This window comes from Melospiza georgiana, chromosome 10 (genome assembly GCF_028018845.1).
Source record: "Melospiza georgiana isolate bMelGeo1 chromosome 10, bMelGeo1.pri, whole genome shotgun sequence".
In the NCBI taxonomy this organism is placed as follows: Eukaryota; Metazoa; Chordata; class Aves; order Passeriformes; family Passerellidae; genus Melospiza; species Melospiza georgiana.
Genome location: NC_080439.1, coordinates 4,065,896 through 4,090,033, shown reverse-complemented (window position 1 = coordinate 4,090,033; position 24,138 = coordinate 4,065,896). Strand labels below are relative to the sequence as shown.

General features: G+C 42.5%; 1 protein-coding gene across 1 annotated transcript; it reads right to left on the bottom strand.

Annotated features, from left to right (window-relative positions):
• Positions 1–1,503: 1,503 nt before the first annotated feature.
• SEC62 (SEC62 homolog, preprotein translocation factor) lies at positions 1,504–17,295 on the bottom strand. The gene is made up of 8 exons (XM_058031041.1): positions 17,225–17,295; positions 9,834–9,942; positions 9,359–9,464; positions 8,145–8,355; positions 6,382–6,474; positions 4,344–4,404; positions 3,954–4,073; positions 1,504–3,455 (listed from the first exon to the last, which is right to left on the bottom strand). The coding sequence occupies exons 1-8, from the start codon at positions 17,258–17,260 to the stop codon at positions 2,989–2,991; spliced, it is 1,203 nt and encodes a 400-aa protein (XP_057887024.1). The 5' UTR covers positions 17,261–17,295; the 3' UTR covers positions 1,504–2,988.
• Between the last annotated feature and the right edge of the window lie 6,843 nt (positions 17,296–24,138).

Below are 24,138 nucleotides of genomic sequence, written 5' to 3'. Positions count from 1 at the left end.
CTATCTATCTATCTATCTATCTATCATCTATCTATCTATCTATCTATCTATCTATCTGTCTATCTATCTATATCTCTATCTATCTATCTATCAATCATCTATCTATCTATCTATCTATCTATCTATCTATCTATCTATCATCTATCTATCATCTATCTATCTATCTATCTATCTATCTATCTATCTATCTATCTATCTATCTATCTATCTATCTATCTATCTATATCTCTCCTATTTTTCACATGAAACACCAGAAAAATCTGCTGCATGATCCAGTAGAACAGAAATGCTTTCCCTGATCTGCTGCTATGAACAAACTTCACTGTTTGAGAATTGCTTATCATCTCCCCACTACTGTAACTTTTCCACAGATAGAGAAATAAGCCAGTTCATCAAATAATAATTTTTACTTGTTTGTTAATTGCTAGAGAAAGATCTGCTGTTTAAGGACCCCAGAACCCAAGAGGTGAGCTGAGGTTACTGAATCTGTACCAGAGCAGAGCACACTTGAGTGTAACATCTCCACTAAATACTGATCTGCATTAATACTCATTTGTGTTTTACCAGTAATTATTTAGTTTTAAAGACTATATAGCAGTAATCATATCCTCTTGCAAAGAAAAAAACCCAGAAAATTATACTGGGAGGAATATCAGTAAGACCCCTATTAAATTTTACTGCAGGAAGGACATTTTAGTTGTGTAGTTATTTGAGTAATTTTTCACTAAATATATCTTAATTTGTTCTCACGAGGTCACCATAGACTCTCAAAGTTAAAAATCAAAATTATTAAGAACTTTGAAATGCGTGATACAAAAATCTAAAGGGGCCAAGTTCTTTTGTGATTTCCTCTTTGGACAGGAAGTGTTTTACATGATTCCTTGAATCCACTCACAATTTTACTATTACTGGCATGTTGTTCTGTCATAATGTTCTTTGAGTTCCTCCAAATTGCTTCAGAAGCACTTGGGGGATATTTATAGGAAAACAAGTACAGTAATGAGCCATGAAGTTCTTTCCTTAACCACTGAGCAGATCTTCCTTACCCCAGCTCAGAGATCAGAGCTGTTCACAGCAGATCAAGTGAGGAGTTAAGGCCAATTCAATTTCCAGGCTGCAGGAGCCTGGGACTCTGTAGAGGTGACAGCACAAGTGTCTGATGGTGAATTCTGAGCCCCAGACACCTCTCTCCAGGTGGGCAGTGCTGCCAGGTGGCACACACCCCATGAACATGGAGCAAATGACAATATTAGAGTTTTTATTTCACCATTTCCACTTGATTTGCTCAGCAAGGCCCTGTTATTTCACTCGGAGGAGGAAACATACTTGAAATAACTGAAAACCACTGCATTAACTTCTTAAAATCCTGCTGAGGGCTTGGCTGCCCTGTGGTGCCCAGTGCAGGCTCTGCTCTCCCCATGACATTGTGCACACCCCGCTCAGGTCCAACAGGACTTTGTTTGCTCTTTAATCACTGATAACACACAAGTGGCCAGGAGTCAATCTCTTTAGTTAATGGGTCCTTTAATTTTTTTGCTATATTAATAAAAAAGTGATCCAATTTATCTGTTTCCTTCTGGAGTAACTATTCAGGATTTAAGAAGCAAATACACCATATCCATGAATTGTTTGTCAATGCAACCATGATGATGTATATATTTGCACAATCTGAAAAATTGGTATCTTCATCCCAAATGCCGACGCTGGAAGGATGGGGAGCAATTTAGGATAGGAAAAAAAATTCTCTTACCCTCATCTTCTCTGAATGGGCTGGGAAGACAATCAAATCTCTAAAGTCCTTGAGAGGAAAGAGGCTGAGTTGTAACTTCTTCCATGCTCAGTCAGCCAAGAGCTCCAGTCCATCCTGCCCAGAGGCAGCGGCTCCTCCAGGGGATTTACAAACATGAATGGTCATTTCACAGCAGCTCTGTGAGCAGAGCAGAGCAACTCTCCTGCCTCTTCTGCTTAAAACTACTCCAGTTCCAGAGTACAGAGAGGTTTAACATTAAGGCATCCATACAGCTCTGGTGTTTGCTTTCATTTAATAAAGATCAATTTACTCAAATACATGGAATGTTGGCACAAAACTAAAGCTTCTGTGGAACAGCTACCAATCATACACAAGTACTCCGTGAGGTCCTCTCGACTTGCATTTCTCTGATAGATACACCACAACATGGCTTCAATAATACAAACTGAATGCTGGATCAAATCTCTAAATAATAAGTAGCAGTTAAAGTAAATGGTTTGCTTTATTTGTAAATTATGTACAGAATACATTTGTTTTTAAATTATGATGGAGCAGGAGAAAGAAAACAGCCATCACTTCCAAACCATGCTGCTTCCTTCACCTGCTGGAGATGACATCTCTCTCTGCACTGGATGCACAAAACCAGTTTGGATTTCCTCAGTTGCTGGCACACAGGCTGGAGAAACAGAGAACACTGCAGCCAAATTCAGCACTACCAGCCCTCTACTGTCAGCAAAATACTTCTGCTAAAACTAGTTTTCTCAGGAAAGTTCTCACAATCTTTTCAAAACAAAATCAAGAAAAATATCAAGAAGGCTGTGGGCTAAGAAGGGCTTTACCTAACTATCAGATGAGGATAACTAGGAATAATCTGAGATTTGGTCATTCAACTTTTACCTGGTTTACAAAAGCAAGTTTGAGAAGCTAAACTAATTGACCAGTTATGCAAGTACCAGAAAATGATGTTTTTCAGTATGTTTGAGGACAATCTGGGCAACCTATCAATCAATAAAAAACCTGTCAAATTGATAAAACTTCCGTAAATGGATATTAATGATTAACATAGTACCGAGTAATCAAGTTAATGGTTAAAAAAAATGAAGGAACTAGATATAAAACTGTTTGGTAACACGGATATTTCAGCAAACAAAGATGCTACTGTATGGTCTATGTTTTGGTGATCAGCCAACAAAGAAAATCCAACCATTTGCACATACTTAGTCCCAAACCACAGTGAGTTATGATTTTCCATGTGAAGGCCCCCTTTCGGTATCTTCCTCCTCTTCCTCCTCACAATCCCCTTCATCTGTTTGCTGTTCCAGTTCCTCTTTTGTGATCATTTCAAAGTCGTTTCCATTGCCACTACTGTGCTGGGACCTGTCATCTTCGCGCCTGTCACTGTCAGTGTCTGAATGTCGCTCTCCTCCCGAGCCGTCTGTTCCCGAGTTCCTTGTGCCTTCTGTCTTTCCATCCTCCTCCTCCTTCTTCTCACTGTCTGATTTCTCCTCGCTGTCGTATTTTTGCTGCTTTTTGGATTCTGCTTTTTCCTCTTTCTTTAAGTCTGCTTTTGGTCCTTTGTATTCGTGTGTGTACAGGGGCCTGAAGGAATCAATGAATCCCACGTCTGCTGTAAGGTTTGGCAGGAACCAGAAGTGATGCCTTCCTCCAGTGATGAGCCAGATGATGAGGAAAAGGATGCAGCGAGCTGTGTGCAAACAAGGGAAAGTTTGGATTTTGTTACAGACACACACAGTGTACAACCATGCTGTAAGAGATGCTCACTGCTAATGCCCACCCCCAGCCAGGGACTGGGGGATGCTGGGGGGAAACCCCTCATTCCACAATAGCTCTGTGGAGTACTTTGTTCTTCCCGTGTCTCCTCCAACCCACTAACCATGGATCTTATCTCTCATTTAACTTTTAACCCCTCTGCCACAGAAAGCTTTAAAATCCTGGTGACACCATTCTCGCCTCTTATTATGTTTCTGTGTGCAGTCCTGGGTGCACACAGAAATAAGTTCCACACTTATCTGTTTAAACACAGGCAGTAAACGAATCTGCACTACACAGGAAACACCGGCAGGTGACACGAGCCCGAGCGCTCTCTCTTCCGTGGCACGACTGTGACACCCGCTGGCCGCAGGGCAGCGCACACGGGACCCGCCCAGCCCCGGCTCGGGGAGGAGCCCCTGCCCGCACTCACCGACGGCCAGGAGCAGAATGCTGGCGACAAAGCAGCCGGCGCCCACGCTGAGGTAATAAACACCGACACGCATCTCGGCGGGCCACAGCGGGAACAGGGTGGCGGCTATCACGGCAATCACTGGGCACGGGGGGCACGGGGGGCAGAGGCACGAGAAGCATCATTAGTACACGTACAGAGGTTCAGGCTTACTGCTCATTCAAAGCAGTGCCTTAGGTTCAGTTAACATCTATACGATTTTAGATTTTAAAAAATAAAATTAGCTGATTTGTCTTATTCTACACAAGTTCTAATATCACTGTTATGCATCACTTATATTTCATATTTTTACATAACCCACATTTGCCCACTGGACAATTCCCTGGTTAGTTTAAACTTGTGCATACTTACCAAGTACGAGTCCCATGGCAAAAGTTTTAAAGTGAACAGGGTCATAGATCCACACGTAGACCTGCAACAGAAATGATGTTTACACTCAGAACAAGCTCTCTGATAAACATCTCCTGTATTCCCTCCCCAAACACTCACTGCCGGGCTGCAATGCTTGGGGCTGAGCAAAAGGCCTTCTGGTCAGCCCCCAGGCAGGGCAAGGGGTTGTGATTCCTAGGAAGGGTAACTGACAGGTGATGGAATCCTGAGGAAAACAATCAGACAGCAGAACTGATGAGAAAATGAAAGATTCTGAAATCAAGGTTTGGTTGTATCTTTCTTTACTCATTAATGTTGTTCAGCATGAAGCCAAAAAAAAAAAGACAAAAAAATTAAAAGTTTCCCAAGTCCACTAAGTGGAAACAAAAAGTCTTTTTGAGTTTTGAAAGGAAAACACAGAGACTGCATACCTGAACCAAGGAGGCAGCTGGAACGCTCACTGCAGGCCCTGTGCTGGGCTCAGGTCAGTGCCCCTGTACCCTCTGTCCCACAGCACTGTTAGCTCTCATCTACAGCTGCAACTCTCAGAGCAAATGTTTGTGTGAGAGCTGTGGATCCATTTGAATCTGAGCTGCTCAACCATAAATGAAAAACTCCTTGGTAAAGTGCAGGATTTTCTGAACTAAACAAATCTGTGATTTTTTTCTTAGCAAACTAAAGAGTTTGAATCCAAGCTTCTAACAATGAAAAGAAGCTGCTGGTTACTAGAAACCAGCAACCCTCATTGCAGATGTGTCAATACCAACTACCAGAAGGGCACCTGGGAGGCAGTGATGATTCTGTGTGGTGCAATAAATATTTAACACTCTGCTTCCCACAAGGTGCCAGAGTTAACTGTATGCAGGTGCCAGTCAGCTGTTCTGGGAGCCCAGGCAAGCTGAAGATGGTGGCTGCAGTAAGCGTGTGATATCCAGTGTTTGTAAGTGCAAAATAATGAGGGAAAGGGAAAAACCCAGCTCTAATGCAAATACATAGGAATTTGCTCTTAATCAGCTACTACTTAAAAAAAAGCTTTTGTCAATTACAGTTGTTAAAAGATGTTCAGCTCATTAATAAACAGAGAAGTAAGTGATGTTAGGACAAGCAGTAAATACTGTGGTATGGCAGATACTGCACTGCAGCCTCATTTGGAATGGGCACTTCATGTAGAGACAACAGGGAGGATCAGAGCTGGGTGTGATTCCACATCAGATGGGATGAAACAGAGCAAAGCAAGTGTAGAATGAGAAAGGTAAAACCAAGATACAAAGGAGAAACACATTTTCTGCACAAGTGATATATTTGCAGAATTTGCTGCCATGTATGTTTTATACCCAAAGGAACACAAGAATCCTGGGGAGATTCCAGTACAGCCACACACAGCATCAACACAGCACAGCAAAACTCACCACTTATCCCACACTTGAGAAGCACAAATGTGACTCTGGACATTACAGAGCTGGTAAATAATTACATTCTTTGTCTTCCAGAACAGCAAAGCACACAGAAGTATTTAAGGCCACAATTTCAGTGGTAAAGCCAGGATGAGCATTCAGATCACAAAGCCAGGCAGGTATTTTTTATTTCCACTGCTGTGACTGAACATGGTGCCCTGGAAGGCTGGTTTGGCTTAGAACCATTTTGGCATGGCAGTGGCTGTGGGATAAGCTGGGCTGGAGGCACTTCAGGAGTCTCTGTCCCACCCTCCTGTCCCAGGCAGGGTCAGCCCCACCAGCCCCTGAATTCACCCTGAGGACAAACATTTCCCCTCATGGCCAGCAACACCTCACCTACTGGTAAGGAAGTTTTCTTTGGGATTTTTTTAAGTTACTCTTCTCTATTTACCTGTCTTTAACCTCCTTGAAGTATCTGAAAATCTGCTTTCAAGGTCAGCCATCTCATTGCCATTATTTTTTCTTTCAACATGTCAGGAAGGAGTTTGCAGAAATCCAATAAATTACAGCATTGTCTGACAACGGCATGGTGACACCCAAAGTTGAAAAGCACCTCTAAATCTTACCTCATTTCCATCCAAGAAAACTTGGTCTTCATGTGGCTCAAGTTTAAATTTTCTCTTAGTTTCCTTTTTCTTAGGTGTTCCTGGGGTGTCATCCTGAGGACAAACATAAATATTTTATTTATATCTCATATATATATATATATATTTATAATATATTTAAAATACATATGCAAACCACTATATATAAAATTACAAAAATCTAATGCTTTAATTTTTGTATTTCATACTGTACAGGATCTTTACAATATATTTTAATTTATAGTATCTGTTAATATATTTAATTGGGTAACGTTTCACAGACTTAAGATCATGTTCACAGTTTTTGGGGTTTTTTTAAAGTAAAGATACTTTATTTCCTCCTGTTCTTATTTATTATCAACTGGGTACCTCAAAAATCAAGGAAGATTTTAGGTAAAGAGAAATCTCATTTTTAGTGTCTAAGGACTGTGACTTCAGGAGTCCACTGTGGCATGAAAAGCCTGGCAAAGCTGGGCTGATACAGGAAGTCTGTACAGGGATCAAGAACAGGGAACAACACTTCACCATCACTGATTTGTTAGAATGATTTGCTATTTTAGTGCCATATTTACCAAATGGACATCCTGGCAGATCAGTTTCTGCTCATTTATTCTTTATCCTCCTCAATCTGTTTTTGGACCTTGTGCTTCCTCTTCTCTTTTTCCTACTTGCTTCTCTTTGCTTACTTCATTGTGAGAAATTAACTTTGTGGTTTTGGTCCTGTGTTTCATTCAAGTTCCCACCCACTGGCTTATATAATCCACGAAATATGTGTTCAATAAATAATGATTAGTTTAAAAATTAACATACATTTAATAATGTACTTCCCCTGCTGACAGTGGAATGGAGGAGTTTGTTACTTTCATAATCAGCATTTTGCACTACCTCAGGGGTTGGGTTATCTTACACTGGGCTGGGACTGCAGTGGGATTGTCCTGTTTATAACTCTTTTATTCACCATTTGGGTTTCTCTGGACAGCCAAACCTTTGTAGACAGACTGTAACTCTCACTAGATGTGCCATCATTTACCTTAGGAATGTTTGAATGGGAATAACTTTGGCCCACTATCCTAACTCTCACTGATTCAGAGTACTGAATGTAGAAGAAACACCAAATTCACTCATCGAGTGTCTCCTCAGCTTTAGAGATTCTGTTCTGCTAATAATAAATAAGTAATAAAAGCAATCAGGAGTGAAAACAAACCCAAAGCACATTAAAACCTGTAGAGCAGCAGCAGTTTAAACTTGGAAGCTCAAGTGCAAGGAAGCAGGATGCAGGCAGGCATGGAGCTGTTCACAGCCAGTCACAGGCCCCACATACCAAATGTGACATTCCAAACATTCCAGTTACCAAACACTGCAAAACTGTTTTGTTTCAGTGCTGCAGCTGCACTGGTTTGGGTGTTTGGTCACATGCACATGTGTCATTCTGTGCTAACTGATGTACACAGGCTCCCTGCCTGCTGCCACTGCACAGAAACAGCTTTGGATTAACTCAGCCCACATTAAAAGATGACAAGGTAAACAAAGGCCAGCTGAAGCCTCTTTTTTGATCTAGACCAAAATAAGACAAATTCAAAAGGTAACAAAAAAAAAAAAAAAAGCAGCAGCATGATTTAGAGATGAAAACAGGAAAATAAAGCATGGCATATTTTAGAATAATCAGCTTCTGAGCCAGTGCAATGTTAAAAATCTGTTGATGTATTTGTTACAGGTTTGTGTCTTCTCTTGCACACAGTACTTACCTTCTTACACTCATCTTTATCACCATCCTTTTTCTTTTCCTTTTCTTTCTCCTTCTTTGTTTTTTCATCTTTGCCACTTTCCTTCTTGCTCTTTTTCTCCTCTTCTTTCCCACTCTCAGCCTTTCCTTTTTCCTTTTCCTTCTTGGTATCCTTGTCAGGTTTCATTTTCATCACTTTCAAGGCTCGATGAAAGAACTGTTTTTTCAGGAGTCTTAAAATGAAATAAGTTGAATGATTCATTTAAGTGCAGCTGGGAGAACAACATTTACACTCAATTATGTTATCAGACACCATTCTAGATTACCTCTCTAACATAATCATGACCAGCATGACTGAAAGGCAAGGTCACAATCATCTGCTCTATTTACAGCTACACAACCAGACCTACTTCTCCCATGCCTTGCCTGTTGCTTTGCTTTTTTTGGTTCATCTGCTCAAAACTGGGTAAAAACTGTACTCTTCTGAGGCAGCATTTTGCAGATTTAAATGAACACACAAAATGTAGGATACAGCAACTCACCAGATCCATTTAATCATTTTTCCCATTAATGCAATTCCTGCACTATTTATTTTTGAGTTCATGTCAATGGATTTCATAGCAAAGATAAGGAAGTGGGTACACAGCTCATCAAGATCTCTGGTAAGTGATGCACAAAGAACAGAACTGCTCTGTTGAACTGTGGTACCTATGCCAAGCCTTCCCTTCCTGTCAGCTACAAACAGACATTACTGCAAGTGCATGTATTATCTGTTTAATATGGAGATATAAAGATATAAATAGATGGCAAGCAGGGCACCAGGATGCAGTGCTTGGTGTTCTTAAGGTGGTCACCAACTAGAAACATCCCTGAAAGGAGCCAAATTCCCAATAGGAAGAGCAGCAGAGTATCTGCTCCTCAGACAGCAGGGACAGAGATTTGAGAGCTCTGACCCTACTGACTTCAAATATTGGCAAAATTCAGGAAACTCCTTTGGTTCACCTTGCTGCCCCAAGCAGTGCAGTGAAAGCCTGGGAGAGTTCTGGGAACAAAAATAATGAAATTGCATCATTTCCACCCTCAAACACAGCAATATAAATCATTGCAATCATTATTTTTGCACACATCCTGAAGTTTTAGGATGCACAAAGCCCAAGGTACACTGGTTCCTAACTAACTGTGACATCTGGACAGCTACAGCCATTCCTGACACTGGAGAAGTGGCCTGGGTCATACCTGTTGCAGTAATCAACCACAGACTCTCGGGTTGTAAAGAGAGCCTCCTCTCCTTTCTTTGCCTTCGCCCATTTAGAATCCAGGAGGCAATCCACAGCTTTGGAAGCTGGAGGGAAAAAATGAATTAAAAATGCATTCAAATTAACATTATTTTTAACATTTAGTCTACATTCCTTGAACCACAATGACCAGTCTGTTCTGGTGATGTTTCACATCCTTTTAATCTTTCAAGTAAGACTAGGCACTATTCTGAAATATATTCCTCTTGACATCACCCACCTTTAAACCACAGAGTGAAAGTTTATTGCATTTACTCCAGGCCAGTGAGATTCATTTTATGGCTTCCTAATACCTAGATAAGTTTTCAAAACCAAACTATAGGATCAGTCCTATTAATAAAAATAAAACAGCCTCTCCCACCCTCCAAGTGCAGTGTGAGAAGAAACCAGAATTCTCTGGTTAAAAACAAGCCTACCAATAAAATAATCGACTCGGTGGCCCATCATGTTGGTGGATTTTGTTGGACAGTTGAAGCGCAAGTATTTAGCAACAGCCTTCTCCTCCTTGAATGGCTCACCAACTTCCTGCAGGGGGAAAAGCCAAAAGTTATTAATACAGTTTTAAACACATAAGAAAATCACCCATTTGGGCTTAAAAAATCTGATATTTCAAAGTCTTGTTTTCATTATTTAATGGCACAATAAACAAATCAAATAGAAAGGATGTGAAAATAGGTCGAGTCATTTTTCCTGAGAACTTTCTGTCTACAGGCAGCAAAAAAGCAGCAAATCTCAAGTTAGATGAAGTGAAGGTAAGGAGGACAAACTCCTTCAGCAGATCTGTAGAAAGAGCAAACTAAAGGAAGGCCTAAAAGGAAAGCAGCACATGGGAAGCTGCTCAAGGTACACAGCTGGGATGGAAACAGATGTGAAGCTGGGAACAAAGAAAAAGCAGAGTGAGGAATGAGTGTGTATGAAATGACAGCAATGTAGGCACTCTGAGAGTGCAGCTCACATTTCATGTGAGAAGGAGAAAACCATGTTGAAAAGAAGCTGAAAGATGTGGCTGGAAAATTTCTGTGCCCACTTTGACTACAGAATGAGACTTTGAGTACCCTTGAGGAGATTCTGCCAATCCACAGAGTACAACATGAGGATGAAAGCACAGCAGGATCAAATTTAAACATCAAAAGCAATGCTTGATGAGAAGGGAGCCCTTAGTCTGCACACATTCACACATTCTGTGCTTTTACCACCTTGCAGAGAGGTAAGAGAACTCTGAGATGTATAAGGCAGAAGGATGGAGATGGGCCTTTGCATCATGTAAAATTAAGATCTAATATTTGCAAGCAGGGAATGGAAGAACTTTCTAATGTTCCTGCTTCACAAAAACATATCTGAAAAAAACCCATAGGCTGGGATATTAAACTGACTTATGCTAACTTCCTCAAAATACTTTTCTCTAAATTCTTTTAATCCATAAGGTTTAATTCTCCAACCCCCTTGCTACTTGTGGCTCAGCAGCACAGGAACACGGGACAGCTTTCCACACCTCAGTGCCTTTTCTGTACCTGCTCCTCTGGGGTTGCCTGAAGAAATAGATTGTATCAACCACAAATCAGACTGGTCATTTACAGGAATAAAAGTTTCAGAGTCTATTTAAAGACCTAATATTCCTAAAGGTCAATAAACATATACAGCCTCCATTACTGCTTTGAAGATGTATAATAATAATATCACAAGCAGCAGGTTACATGAAAATTCAAGGTGAAATAGCTGTGTTTACACCAGAATAAAAGCTTCAGACGGTAGAGTTGTTAATTTTCAACAGCTAACTTTCAAAACCAACTGGTTAATGAGTATCCTTCTAGAGGAGACTGTTGCTTTTCCTGTCTGAGGAGAATTTTGGAGAGAATAATACAGACACAAGGTATCCAAATGACCAAAAGACTCCACAGCCCTTAGTTCTGAGACTTTTTAAAAAACCCTCCATATGAAGAAGAAATATGCTCACTCACCAGGTAGTTTCAAAAATGTACCCAAATTAGGCCAGATCATCCTAACAGTCCTCAAATGGATATTACCTCCTGCTGCATGTCCAATCCATTTTCTTAATTTTTACATTTTAAAAATCTGCTTTGAACATCAGATAAGAAAACTACTCCCTGACAGTGCCTGTATGGACATAATTTATGTTCTGTGGTTTCAGGTCCTCTTACATGGTACAGTTCCAGCAGTAACTGTAAATCAAACCAAGCCACCAAACTTGGTGCCAATAAATGGAACAGCACCAAAAGGGGCTCCAGTGCTCTGAAACCAAACAATGACTGTGTCCCACCATTGCCAAGGGGATAAGGCACCAGGAGAACGGGACTGCAGGCAGCAGCTGTGTGTGAAATGCTGCTCTGCTGATAATTCCTGTCAGCAAATGGGATTTGGAACAATTCACAGGGCAAATGTTCTTCACAGCACGGACAGTGAGACAGAGAAACTGCAGACACTCTCATCACTGTTAACTCCTCTGCTAAGGTGCTTTTTCTCCTTCTTCCTAAAATATTTATGGTCCTGCTGGGCCATGTGATGCACTACACAGGCAGGGGCTGGCACCAGGAGATTTTTTTGTTGCTCCTTTCTCTCTATTGCTTTGTGAGGGATAGTTTCATAACAGCCCAAACAAAAAAAGCTTCCCAGTGAGAGAGACTGCCACAGTTTAACTGAGCTCATTCTGAGAAAGTGTCCCCTGCAATTTAATCCCCATTTTTCATCCCATTTTCATCCCTTTGTTTGCAGAGCCAGGCTTCCATTACCCTAGGCACAACTTTTAAAAGTTGCAGTTCAACCAAATTTTGTGTTCGTTTTTAAAAGTAGCCCATGTTGTCACTAGACAGCATGTAAGATTTAGAGATTTACAATCCCTGGTGACAAACTCTGGCCATTAAAAATAAAATCAAACCAGATTTCTTCCTTGTCTAGACTGAACTCCACCTACTGACAGGAAAAGCAGTGCTCAGCCTAGTCACTTGCTAGAAATGCAAAGACATTTTAAATTTTTAAGAATAATTCTCAATCCCAATTCTGCCCTGTATGAGTTCATAAAAGGACAATCAAAGCCAGGGACTTTCCAGACTCACTGAAGGGAAGGGAAAGTCCTAATCAAACTTACCATTATCTCCCAAACCAAAGCACAGCACAGTCCCTGCTGCACTTCAGTGCATGGATGCAGCTCCCAGTTAATTCAACCCCCAGCTGGGAGTGCAGCACCAGAGAGGCCTGAACACACCAAAATAACATCTGAGTTCTCTGAATTCTGCCCCTCAGCTCTACCCAAGCATGACTTATTCAGGTTTTCCTGCTCCGATGACAAAAGGGCAGAGCACATTTCTGGTTAGAAAACTGCACTCATTTTATCCCCTCTTTGCTTCACAGGTGCAAGAAGACAGGTTTGACCCAAGACAGGCCAATTTCCTTCCACCACCTGGTAACACAAACAGGGAAAATCAGGAGAGAGTAAATGCTGAGTGTCACTAGCAAGACAAGTTACTCCACATGCAGCCAAATGCATTACAGGGATTTATGCTCCTCTGTTTCAAAAGGGTCATCAAAATTCTTTTATTTCAATGAAACAATATCCAGTTGATTTCTTTGCTCTTAGATTTTCAGAGCACCACCCCTCAAAGCAGGCTGCTGAAGCCTAATAGTTGATACAGTTTTCAGATAAGGAAAAGAAGAAATTGAAGCACATTTACCATGTGGTGCCTGTTTTTCAAGCTGAGAGGCCACACCAAAAATGCCACAGTGTCAGGCCAGGTTCCATTGCACACACCTCATTCCAAAGCCTCTACAGCTGCATCAGCCCACTCTGAAAGTGCTGAGCACATCCCAGCTTGGGCTGAACTGCAGGATTATCTTTGCCCCTTCCCTGTGCACTGTCAGGATCTCTGGATGCTCTGTGCAGGGTACTGGGTGCTGCTGAGATATCTGCACTTTGCCCAAAATAAACCAACGTGCCACAGACAAAGAAGAAGCACAGAAATTGGCATGGCTGGAGCGGGGAGGGGGAAACAAACACACCTGGGTGTTCGGACTTGCTCTTAGGACAGCCCAATTTTCTTCAGTGAGTAACAAACACAAACTTGTCTGACTCCTGCACTGATGACCAGCACAAGGACAGCCCCAGGTCTCTTAAAAGAAACTGTGGCAGAGCCATGTGGAGAAACCAGTTCTTCTGGATTACCGTGGCCACAAAACATTAACTTTTCTTTACAAAAAAAGATTAGCAGATGTTTTGCAGTCCATATCCTATGAAAACAGAAGTATCTGTTTTCTTCCCTCTTTCTTTTTAACCACTGCTAATTTTTTTGGGCAAAAACATACAGAACTCTGTAAACATAGAGAGTTCTAAAACAGATCCAAGGAGCAATGTACAGTGTATTGAAGCCAAAACACACCAGCTCAGTCCCCTTCCAACTCCAGGCCAGCTGTTCTGACTTTTTCCCTTCCCACCTCCAAAAGTGTAACTCAAGATTTCCAAAAGACTGATTCTTGTTTTAATGACAACTCAGGCTGCTACTTTTCATTCCCATTTTTCAGCTTTGTTTTGCCCCTTTGATGTTTGTTTCTTCCTCCTCTATCAGCTGATACCACTCAGCTTTCAAAGACATAATTTAACCAGTCTCCTTTGTTATCATCCCACTCATTTTTACTGGAATTAATGAAGAAAATCAAGCCAAATGACCAAGCTGGAGTAAAATAAAAATTACTGGAAAACCATTGCATTGTCCATTCTGCAGATCCTTGTCAGTCATTCACACAAAACTGCAGCACAGGAGCAGCAGTGCAGCTCTGCAGCTGTGCATTTTCCTTCCAGGAGAACCCAAATCAAAACAGGAGCCAGCTGTAGGCTACGAGAGTTAATGATTAGTAGATGTCCTTCACCAGGAGAATCCCAGAACTTGAATCAAAGGAAAAAGCCAACAAGGAAAGTACCTGTCACTAATGGCAGCGATGCCACCTCAGCCATCAATCTGCAGTGGGACACTGACCCCAAACTGCCCAGGAGCTGATTTCTCTCTTTGCAGGGGCAGCATTTACGTGCATGAACATTTCTGGAGTGCAGGACACAGCACCAAGGTGCACACCAAGCTCTGGTAATCCCAACTCAAAGATCAGCCCAAAACCTGCCACGGGCAGACTCACACTGTGCCCTGGAATGCAGCCAAGGCAATGAAAACTTAATGCCCATTTAACATCAAACTGCAGAGCTGCCAGCACAGTGCCACGTGTTACCCGGCCCACAGGAAACAACACTCAATGTCCTGTGGTTAAGGGAATATTTCTGGATACATATGGAAAAAAATATAGTTCCAAGACATGAAGTAGCTTTGATCAGGTTGCTGGAGTAGCAGGCATTCAAAGGCAGCTCCCATTTTTGTATTTTGTCTAAAATAAAAAGATTAAACTGGCCATTAGACAACAAATGTTGTTTTTCTGTCAGTAAGTCCTTTTTACACAGCAAGCATTCTTGATTTCAGCCATCTCAATCACGTGGGAGCCACTGGGTAAGCAATGTGCATCCTACAGAGCAGCCTCCCCTCATGCTGCATGTCTGAATTCATCTCCGGGTTGATTACAGCTAAATTCCCATCAGGAATGACACTTGGGCAATTTTACCTCTGAAATATCTTCCTTCAAACTTCTGAAGTTAAAATTTTTGCAACTTTTGTAACTTTCAGAGGAAGAGTGTAAGCTATGCAACACACATTGGGCAATGTGCCTTTTGATGAAAGTGCATTCCATGAAACACATCCTTCCTGTGGCTGCTTCCGATGGCAAACGTGGAGAGAACTTTGAACTATTTCTGAGCCTTTTTTCATGTCCAGCTATCTGACATAACTACCACGATTCTCATCTCGATGGCAGGCATAAAATCCTACAAAAATTCATTCCAAACCCAGGTTTTTTCTAATTGAACTCCACTACATCAGCCTCATCCACAGCTAAAAGCACCAATTTTTCCCAAGAACCTCACTCCTGTCAAGAAATACAGGGTATTCTGATGTCAGACTCGTGTGCAGCACAATAAATAAACTCTTTAGGGGGGCAACATCACCTTAAATTAAGTACAAACTGCTAAAACATTTGAAGCACCTACGAGTAAAAATCCCACACTTGATTTTAAAAGAAGACAATTGCAGCATGAGCCTGAGAAACGTGATAATCATACTGCAAATACACCAGTAAAGTTCAAAAAGCTTAAGAAAAATGAAGTCCAAAACCCACTACCAAGAAAAAGATGAGTTTGTTTATTCACTGACCAATTAAGAACACCCCTTGGGCATTCACCAGTATTCTTTATGTCTTGTCTTCCCATTGTTGCTGACCTACACTAGGAACCTATGACAATACACATTTATTTGCATAATTATATCACAAATTTAGGCCACGACCTTAAGTTTTTAAACCCAGACATTGATTTAATTACTAACAATCTGGGAAATACTTTTACTGCTAACAGGCTGGAAATTAAGTATGTGCTCAACTGCCTGCAAGACCATAGCTTTGGGTGTTATATAAACATTAAATTATGTTTAAATTTGGTTTGATGGGTGCTTTGTCACTCTTGGAAAGGGACAACCTATAAAAATCTTAAAAGGAGAATAATTATGTGATGTTTTGCAATAATTCATTGAATGCTGTGATGGATAGGGCTCATTCAACAAGATTTTGATTAATGACTCCTTGCACTTCTCCCCGTCTCGCTAATTGGAATTAAAGGGGAAAAAAGGAACCTTTACAGGTATAGGCAGATCTCAATCTTCCTGGGGGAAGGGAAAGTGGGCTGGGAAGGGAAGGCTGAGAAAGGAGAGGGGGCAGCCAAGCAGAAGGGTGACATAGGAAGCTCGCATTGTGGAATGGCTCTGTGATCTCTGCCGTGAATATTATCTGCTCTTACAGCAGAGCAATAAACCCCAAACAATCACTATTTAGCCGCGTGTTGATAACAGATAACAGTAACGGGCGTTCTGGTCACCTATACTGTAAATACGCCCAAAACATGCATTAAAAACTCTGTAAAACTCCATGTAAAAACTACACCTCGACACACCAGGCTCCCAGGTAAGTGAAAACACCAAAGCAGCCCTCAGTTTGTCTCTCAGTGCCACCACACAATTATCACGACATTTTAACACCATCTCAAAGCTGATTAGGTCTATTTATAGGCGTGCCTGTTTGTTTATGTTTTCCAGACACAAATTTCCTTTCCTTCCCGCATCATTTCCTGCTTGGGGCACGTTTGCTTTTAAGATGCTTTTACCATCTGTCCCACGGCTTCTGCTTACGATCCCTGGGCCGGACAGGCTGGGTGAAGGTGCAGCTCCCGGGTGTTTTGGTGTTACCCTCATTAAGCTATTGTTCGACACTGATAACCGGGGAGATCCTGAGTATAACACGGCGATTAAAAATCAGGAACAGCTCCATATGTAATTTTTTGGCCATGGAGAGACGAAGAACTTCTGAGGGCGCAGAGCCCGTGGGGATGGAGCGGGGGCGCCTCTGATGTGCCGGGGGCCCCGCTGGCTGCCCCTCAGCCCCGAAACGCTCCTACTTGAGCTCCACCATTCTGCTTTCACCGTGTTTACCCATCTGCTAGAAAATTCTGAGAAGAACCTGCCGGCCAGGGCTCCGGCCCCGGCCTGAGGGGCTCCCGGCGCCCCGAGACTGGGGCGCTCTCACCGCGGGCCGCCCGCAGCCGCCACCTCGCAACAGCGTCGGGCGGGAAGGGCGCGGGGGAAGCCGCTCTGAGCACGGAGAGGGGGAGCCACCGGGCGGGGAGGGAGAGATAGAGAGGAGGGGGAGTCTCGGGTACCTGGACGCGCTTCCTGTGCCTCCGCCGCTCCGCCATGTTGTCCCCGTCCGCTCCGCCGGTGACGCGCGCGGGGGGGGCGGGGGGGGGGGGGGCGGCGGCCTCGCGAGAGGCGGCGGGAGCGAGCGGAGGGGCGGGAAGGGGGCGCGCCCGCAGCGCCTCCGCCCGTCACCGCCCCCCGCCCCTCGGCCCCCCGCCTCGGTCCCTCAGCGAGCCGTCTGCGTGCCTCAGGGAAGTCCTCGGTCCCTCACAGCGTCGCTCCGTCCCTCAGTTCCTCAGCGACCCACCTCGGTCCCTCATAGTGTCGCTCCGTCCCTCAGTTCCTCAGCGACCCGCCTCGGTCCCTCACTGTGCCCTCTCATTCCCTCAGTTCCTCAGCGACCCGCCTCGGTCCCTCACTGTGCCCTCTCATTCCCTCAGTTCCTCAGCGACCCGCCTCGGTCCCTCACCTCCCCCTCAGTCCCCTCAAAGCCTCATTCCACCCCCGTCCCTCAGCGCCTCAGCGCGCCTCAGCGCCTCCGTCCATCACCGCCCAGCAGCGCCCCGACTCGGTCCCTCAGTCCTCTCCATCCCGCCCCGGTCCCTCACTCTCTTCATGCCGCCTCAGCCCTAGTTCCTCCTCAGCCCTCACCACGTCCCTCAGCCCAGCGCAGCCCCTCAGAGCCCCTCAGCCCTCACCAGCCCGCCTCGATTCCTCAGCCCCTCACCGACCCCCTTCACACAATCACAAGACTGTCAGAGCCGAAAGGGACCCTGGAGATCATCCAGTCCAACTCCCTTCCCAAGGCACGGCCACCCAGAGCAGGTGACCCAGGAACGTGTCCAGGTGAGTTTGGAATGTCTCTACAGAGGGAGCCTCACAAACTGCCCGGACAGCCTGTTCGAGTGCTCTGCCACCTTCAATGTGAAGAAATTGATCCTCATGTTGAGGTGGAACTTCTTGTGTTTTGCTTTATGGCCATTGCTCCTTGTCCTGTCACAGGGCACCGCTGAGAGCCCCTCAGCCCCTCTCCCCTTCAGCCCTTGTCCTTGCTCCAGCTCTGGCTGTAAAAGTCTGTTTAAGTTTTCATACACTGAAATAGGATGTAAAGCCTTAAAGATGCTCAATACAGCACCTTTGTTAACTGGTACTTATTTAAACAAACTCATTACTCAGACCCCATATACTTACAGAATTAGATTCAGAAAGCAACCTATATAAAGCAGAAGGGCCTTTTGCCAGAGGTTGTCCCACATACTTTTGCTATGAGGTCACTGGAGTTAGCAAAGCGTATAATCATTTATCCTGGCTCTGTGTTTCCAAACCACACCCTGGCACTTTGGGATGGAAAAGTATGTGCAGTGCTGCATTGTCTTGTCCAGTCCTCTCAAATCTTGTTGCCCCTTTCTGTTCCTCTGATTTGGAACTCTCACATTGAAAACTGGGCAACTAAGAACCTAGAAAAGCTTCCAGCAGCATATTTGCCCCTCAGTTTCAGTGCCAGGTTTTGTGCTCTTTCTGGTACGACATCTTTTTCTGTTGAATGTTTTCCTTTTGCTGTTGCTGGGCAGAAAATCTATACAAGTTACAAATTAAGCTGACTGACTGCAGAGTAAGTGAACTAGAAAAGTGTAATCCAAAAGATGAACTTCTAGGTAGAGGGAATTGAAGTTTTTATGGTTACAATAAAACAATGCCTCGTAAAATGCAGGCAGATTGCATTTATTAAAAAATACATGCTTTAAGTTGGCAATAATTTTAACAGTGATTTCATGTGCTTGACTTACAGTAATATAAAAGCACATCTGACATGGAGGCTTTCTTGCAGAAGAAGTTTCAGCCATCTGTAACTTACAGATGCTAATCATGCACGATGGCTGCAGTAAGGGCTTTGGCATGGTGCAGCTCTGACCCCTCTGCTCTGCTCTGCACAAGCAGAGCCCAAGCTGTGAAACTCTCCCTCCTCCTGAAGGGTGCAATCACCTGATGGGTCATCATCCCTCATACTTCTAGTCTTGGACTCTTTTAAGGTCTTAGATCTTATTCCCCTATGCCCTCTATCTCTTTGAATCTATTGCTGATTCACAAACCCACCTTTGATGCTCAGCTCTTCATTTTGCAGGGTTTTTTTTGGCATGGTATGTTATCTGCAGTACATCAAGCTATTTGCTGCCAGAAAAGCACCTTGGATATCTGGTTAATGTCTCTTTTTTTCCCCTATAGGAATTTTAATGCATCTTTGTGAACCACTAAATTGCAGGAGCTCTTCCCAGGACAGCTGGGCATGGAGCAGCACAGGGAGCAAACCCATGACTTCAAGCAGATCTGTAAGAAAGGACTGAGGGATAGAAAATGGGCAAGGGGATGTGTAAGGCTCTGGATGGTGAATTCTGTGAATTCTCACCACTCTGGAGTACAGAGCAGATCATGACTGAGTCACACATGGAACAAGTTTATTCTCAGTCACCAGAATGGCAGAGCAGGAGAGCAGCAAGTGGCTGAATTCCAAGAAAGCCCTGGAGTGGAAGTGAGGGTTCAGGCAGTGTGTGTTTAAGGTTAGTGTGTCTGTCAGCTGTGGGGCAGGCTGCAAAAAGAAGCATTGCAGAACCAGGCAGTGAAGACACAGCCCATAAAAGGCCAACTGCCATTGTGATGATTGTAGATTCAGAATTACTGTTGAGAAGGATGTTGCATACAAGTGGAGTGGTTTCCTCTTTCAACTGAAGCCAAACCAACAGAATTTCATTAACTTCTTTTCCCTCTTCTTTGCCCCAGCTGTGTGAGCTAATACAGCAGTATGGATGCTGGAAGCTTGGCTCAAAAACCGGCTGGATACATTGATGGAACAAAAATACTTAATGAGCAACCATTAAATATACACATCACCTCTGTTCATCTGGGAGATAGAACCTTGGAAATACAGGGATTATCCTGAATTCATTATTGCTTTGGTCCTGGGCTCTAATTTAGGTATCCTCTCTTGGCCCCTGGGGCAGGACACTGAGTTACTCTTTGTGGTACATATTTTCTTATACCCTTATATTCATTTCTGTCTATGTTTTGGCCTTTGTGCTATGTCTGATTGCTTTGGATTCAATCATCCTGGATCCAGAAAATGATGTGGGGTTACCACAGCTACAGCTGCACAGAAGGACAATGCCACGTGCTGGCAATGGAATTACTGGTAAGCATGTCACTGATTACAGAGGCTTCTGCAAAACTGACTGGAGAGACATTCACAGGCAAAGCAAGTTCAGTTCTGAGCTAACAAACTTGCAAGAAGTTCTCCTCTGGACACACAGACAATCCTTGAGGATTTGGGAGAGGGAGAGGAGAATGCACATTGGAAGGGAATGGAAGGAAGGCAAGGAAGGAGAGGAAGGAAAGGAAGAAAAGGAAGGAAAGGAATGGAAGGAAGGCAAGGAAGGAAAGGAAGGAAAGGAAGAAAAGGAAGGAAAGGAAGGAAATTCCCCAGCAATCTGTTAGGAGCCATTTCCTCTATTATCTACAGATGGTAGCATGCTGCAGGCTCTGGAGTGACCTCCCTTTTCATCCAGTCAGCTTCAACACTGAATGGGCTCACAATATAAAGAATATGGGCTTTGTACTGCACAGCATCACATACTGTCAAGAAAGGTTCAGATAAAATCCACCCACAAATAACATGAGTCATATCTCAGAAACATATTCCAATGTAGACATATCCTGAGTCACTTCCATCTCAAAAGCTTATAAATATTTAGTTAGCCACTTCGTTTTTAATTTAGCAGAACAACAAAGGTTTATTAGACAAATGTCCATAATTATCTTTCACTAAGAAAGTTCTTAAATACTTCCACTGTTGCAAGTTCTTTTTCATTTCTATACAACCCAGAATAATTAGGTACATATAACTGACAAAAATTCTAATTGAACTAAAAACTAATTTCTCTTGTTCTTCTGTAATTTGCACCTATTTCTAATATCAGTTTGTTCACTGTAAGAATATAATTTCATTTAAGCAGTAACTGGTGAGTAACTGGATATGTCTCTCCTGATATGGGCTGGCACATCAGCTCTTTCTAAAGATCACTGTCAGTCAGACCCTGCTGGAGTCAGTGAGGATGTACATGGACACATAAATGAAAAATACATCAATACATTTTCTGGAAGAACCAGCTGAGATTTTGCTCATATCTCTGTTTTTGTCAGTGGCAGGAGGAGAGGATAAAAATTACAATATTTAAGGTATAGCCTTAAAAACACTACCTGTTATTGTTTTATAAAATCATAAATTCATTGTTATGATTACAAGTGTTTGAGTTGAAAATATTTTTTATGTAAGGATGCAAGTCTTGAGTTTCCATCCCTCCATTTAACAGGTTGAACTGGAATCCAGGGAGTGCTGTACACACCACCTTCCACTGCAGTGTTCAGGGACTGCTGGAGTCCCAGGAATCCCAGCTGCACAGTGCTCCTCCAGCAGAGCTGTTGGAACCTTGGAGCAGAAAGATAATCAGCAAAGATTGGCTGATGAGCCAAGGCTGCAGCAAAGAACCAGGTTGGTTTAGTGCTTTCTTTTTTTTTTTTCATGGTCAGTGGTGCTTTTTCTGTTTTGCCATTTTGGTTGGTTGATCTGTATGTCAGTAATTCACACACACTGATGCTGTATGTGTCTTTAAATTTTGATAAATCAAAATGTCTATTCAAGCCTTTGCTGTGCTAGAGGAAAAAGTACTGCATGATTTTCCATATAACATAGACAACAGGTTCTTCTTTACTCTGAACTGAATTAAAGATTTGCATCCTTATCCACAGGGAAATTAGTGGTTCAGGAAAAGTCTGGGAACTGTAGCAGAATTAATGTCTGTCTGGAAAAAACCAGACTTGGGAATGGACAAAGGAAAGAACAGCATAAGGGCCAAATCAACAGAGCTGTTCTTGTGGCCTCAGTACAGGTGATAGGAGGAGCAAACCCTTCCCAAAGAAAGAGCAGCCTGGCAACTGCAATAACCCCCCAAAGCCTAAACAAATGAGAAAGGAGAGGTGAGCTTTTCTCTCAATATAGCATTTATTATTATACTGAAATTGCCATAGCAATAAAGCTACAGCTATTTATTATGGCATGAAGAGCTAATCAGAACCAACCATCAGAGGCAGCTGAACCCTGATGAACACTGGAGTTTGGAACTGGATGATCTTTAAGGTCCCTTTCAACTCAAACCATTCTGTAATTCTATGAACACTCAGCCTCATAAAGTAGACTTGTTATTTTCCAGTGAATAATAAAGGGCTTAGGTAGAACATTACCATGGCAAGGTACCAAAACAAGAGCTCTATCTAGTTTTGGATGATTTCCTATAAAATTTCCGATGTTGAAGGTGACCCAAAACACTGCACAACCAATCAACATTGTATGAGGGTAATTGGAAAGTTGAAAATACAAGGAATTTCTAGAGAGTTTAAAAACTAGAGTTGATTTTAAAAACCAGAGCAGGTTATTTTTGCTGTTTCACACTCAAAGGATAATTTAACATTATGAAAACTTTTCTGTAGCAGAATCACAATCGTATAAAGTCTTGGAATATAAGTTTTATAAAGTAGTTGGTGGCATGGGTATGGGTCAGTTTGAAATACCATCACCTTGTGAAACTGTGTGCCTGTTCTTTTGTTTGTGTGCTGGATTAAAGTGACTGCCTGACTTGGACCTGGTGAGAATTCTGCACGACTTTTGTAATATTATAGAATTTTTTAGAGATTCTTCACCTGGGAAATTGATCAGAGAATTATCTTGTATTCCACATCATCACCATCATCTGCAACCTACATGGGACCAGAAACCCAGGTTGTTGTAGGAAAGACAAGTCATTTCTTCTTCTTCAGGACTTTCCTAAATCTGTTATTTATGGTACAGGACCATTTTGCAATACGTTTGTTATGCCTTTTTATTAATCTTGTCTTTAACGTTGGCACTATTAAAAAAAATAAACTTAAATGGAAGTCTCTATCCCTGGGAGCCCAGACATTTACTTTAAATACAGATAAAAGCAGGAACTTCTACAACACCTCTTACAAACCTTCTCTTCTTTGTTAACTGCATCACTGCTGTGGACTAATACAGCAATAGATGTTAAATGAAACATTTCTAATGATGCAACATTAAAACACATCATCTGCATCCCATTGTGATTTTAGTTGCATTGCAGAAAAAAATAATGCAGTGGTGGCACAGGCACCAGAAAGTTATTAGGAAGCAGAGTTCTGCTAGCTTTTTTAGGTACTTGTGATTGCTACCTGAACCCTCTTGCAGCTGGAATAAACAATAAATGTCCAAAAAGAACATGAGAATCAGTAAGGCTTCAATGTTTACATATAAACACAATTCCTGAAAACACCTCAACCTCTGGAAATATCGATCTGTCTACTGATTCTGTGTACTTTTAAATTATTTTTAGCCTTTATTTTGATTTTCTCTGAAGTGTTTGTAGGGGAGGAAACATTCATTACCAGTGGTATTTCCTCCATTAGAAATAGAATTATGCATGTTTAGGTAAATCCCTTTCCTTCCTATTTCACTTCACAGCTGTTTACTGTTCAGGGCTTGTTGCATTTTGGCTGCTGCAGCACATCTCCCCCAGTACAGGAAGCTATGAAGCAATTCCTTTGGTCATTTTGGGCAGTATGTGCAAAGGATCGTATGTTTGGTGTTGATTTTGGGTTTTTTTTAATTGCAGAAGTAATTCAAGACTGCCAACTTTGCATCCCAACTTGCTCAGCTTTTAGTATTGCTCATGTCTGACCTATTTACAAAAATAATCACACCCTTCAGAACCACATTTCAATCCTTCCTCCCTGGCATATGGGACTTGAAGCCAATATTTTCTGCTGTTACTTTAGAAAAACAAGTAAAGTTTCTTCATAATGTTGCCCTTAACACATCCGCGGTGTTTCAGGTGGG

Excerpts from the sequence above, each read along its gene's own strand:
- SEC62 (XM_058031041.1), bottom strand. The coding sequence starts at position 17,260 with ATGGCGGAGCGGCGGAGGCACAGGAAGCGCGTCCAG. Across the intron at positions 8,356-9,358 it reads GTGGTTGATTACTGCAACAG|ACTCCTGAAAAAACAGTTCT; the intron begins GTATGACCCAGG and ends TTTCATTTTAAG. Across the intron at positions 4,074-4,343 it reads TGCCATGGGACTCGTACTTG|TGATTGCCGTGATAGCCGCC; the intron begins GTAAGTATGCAC and ends CCCCGTGCCCAG.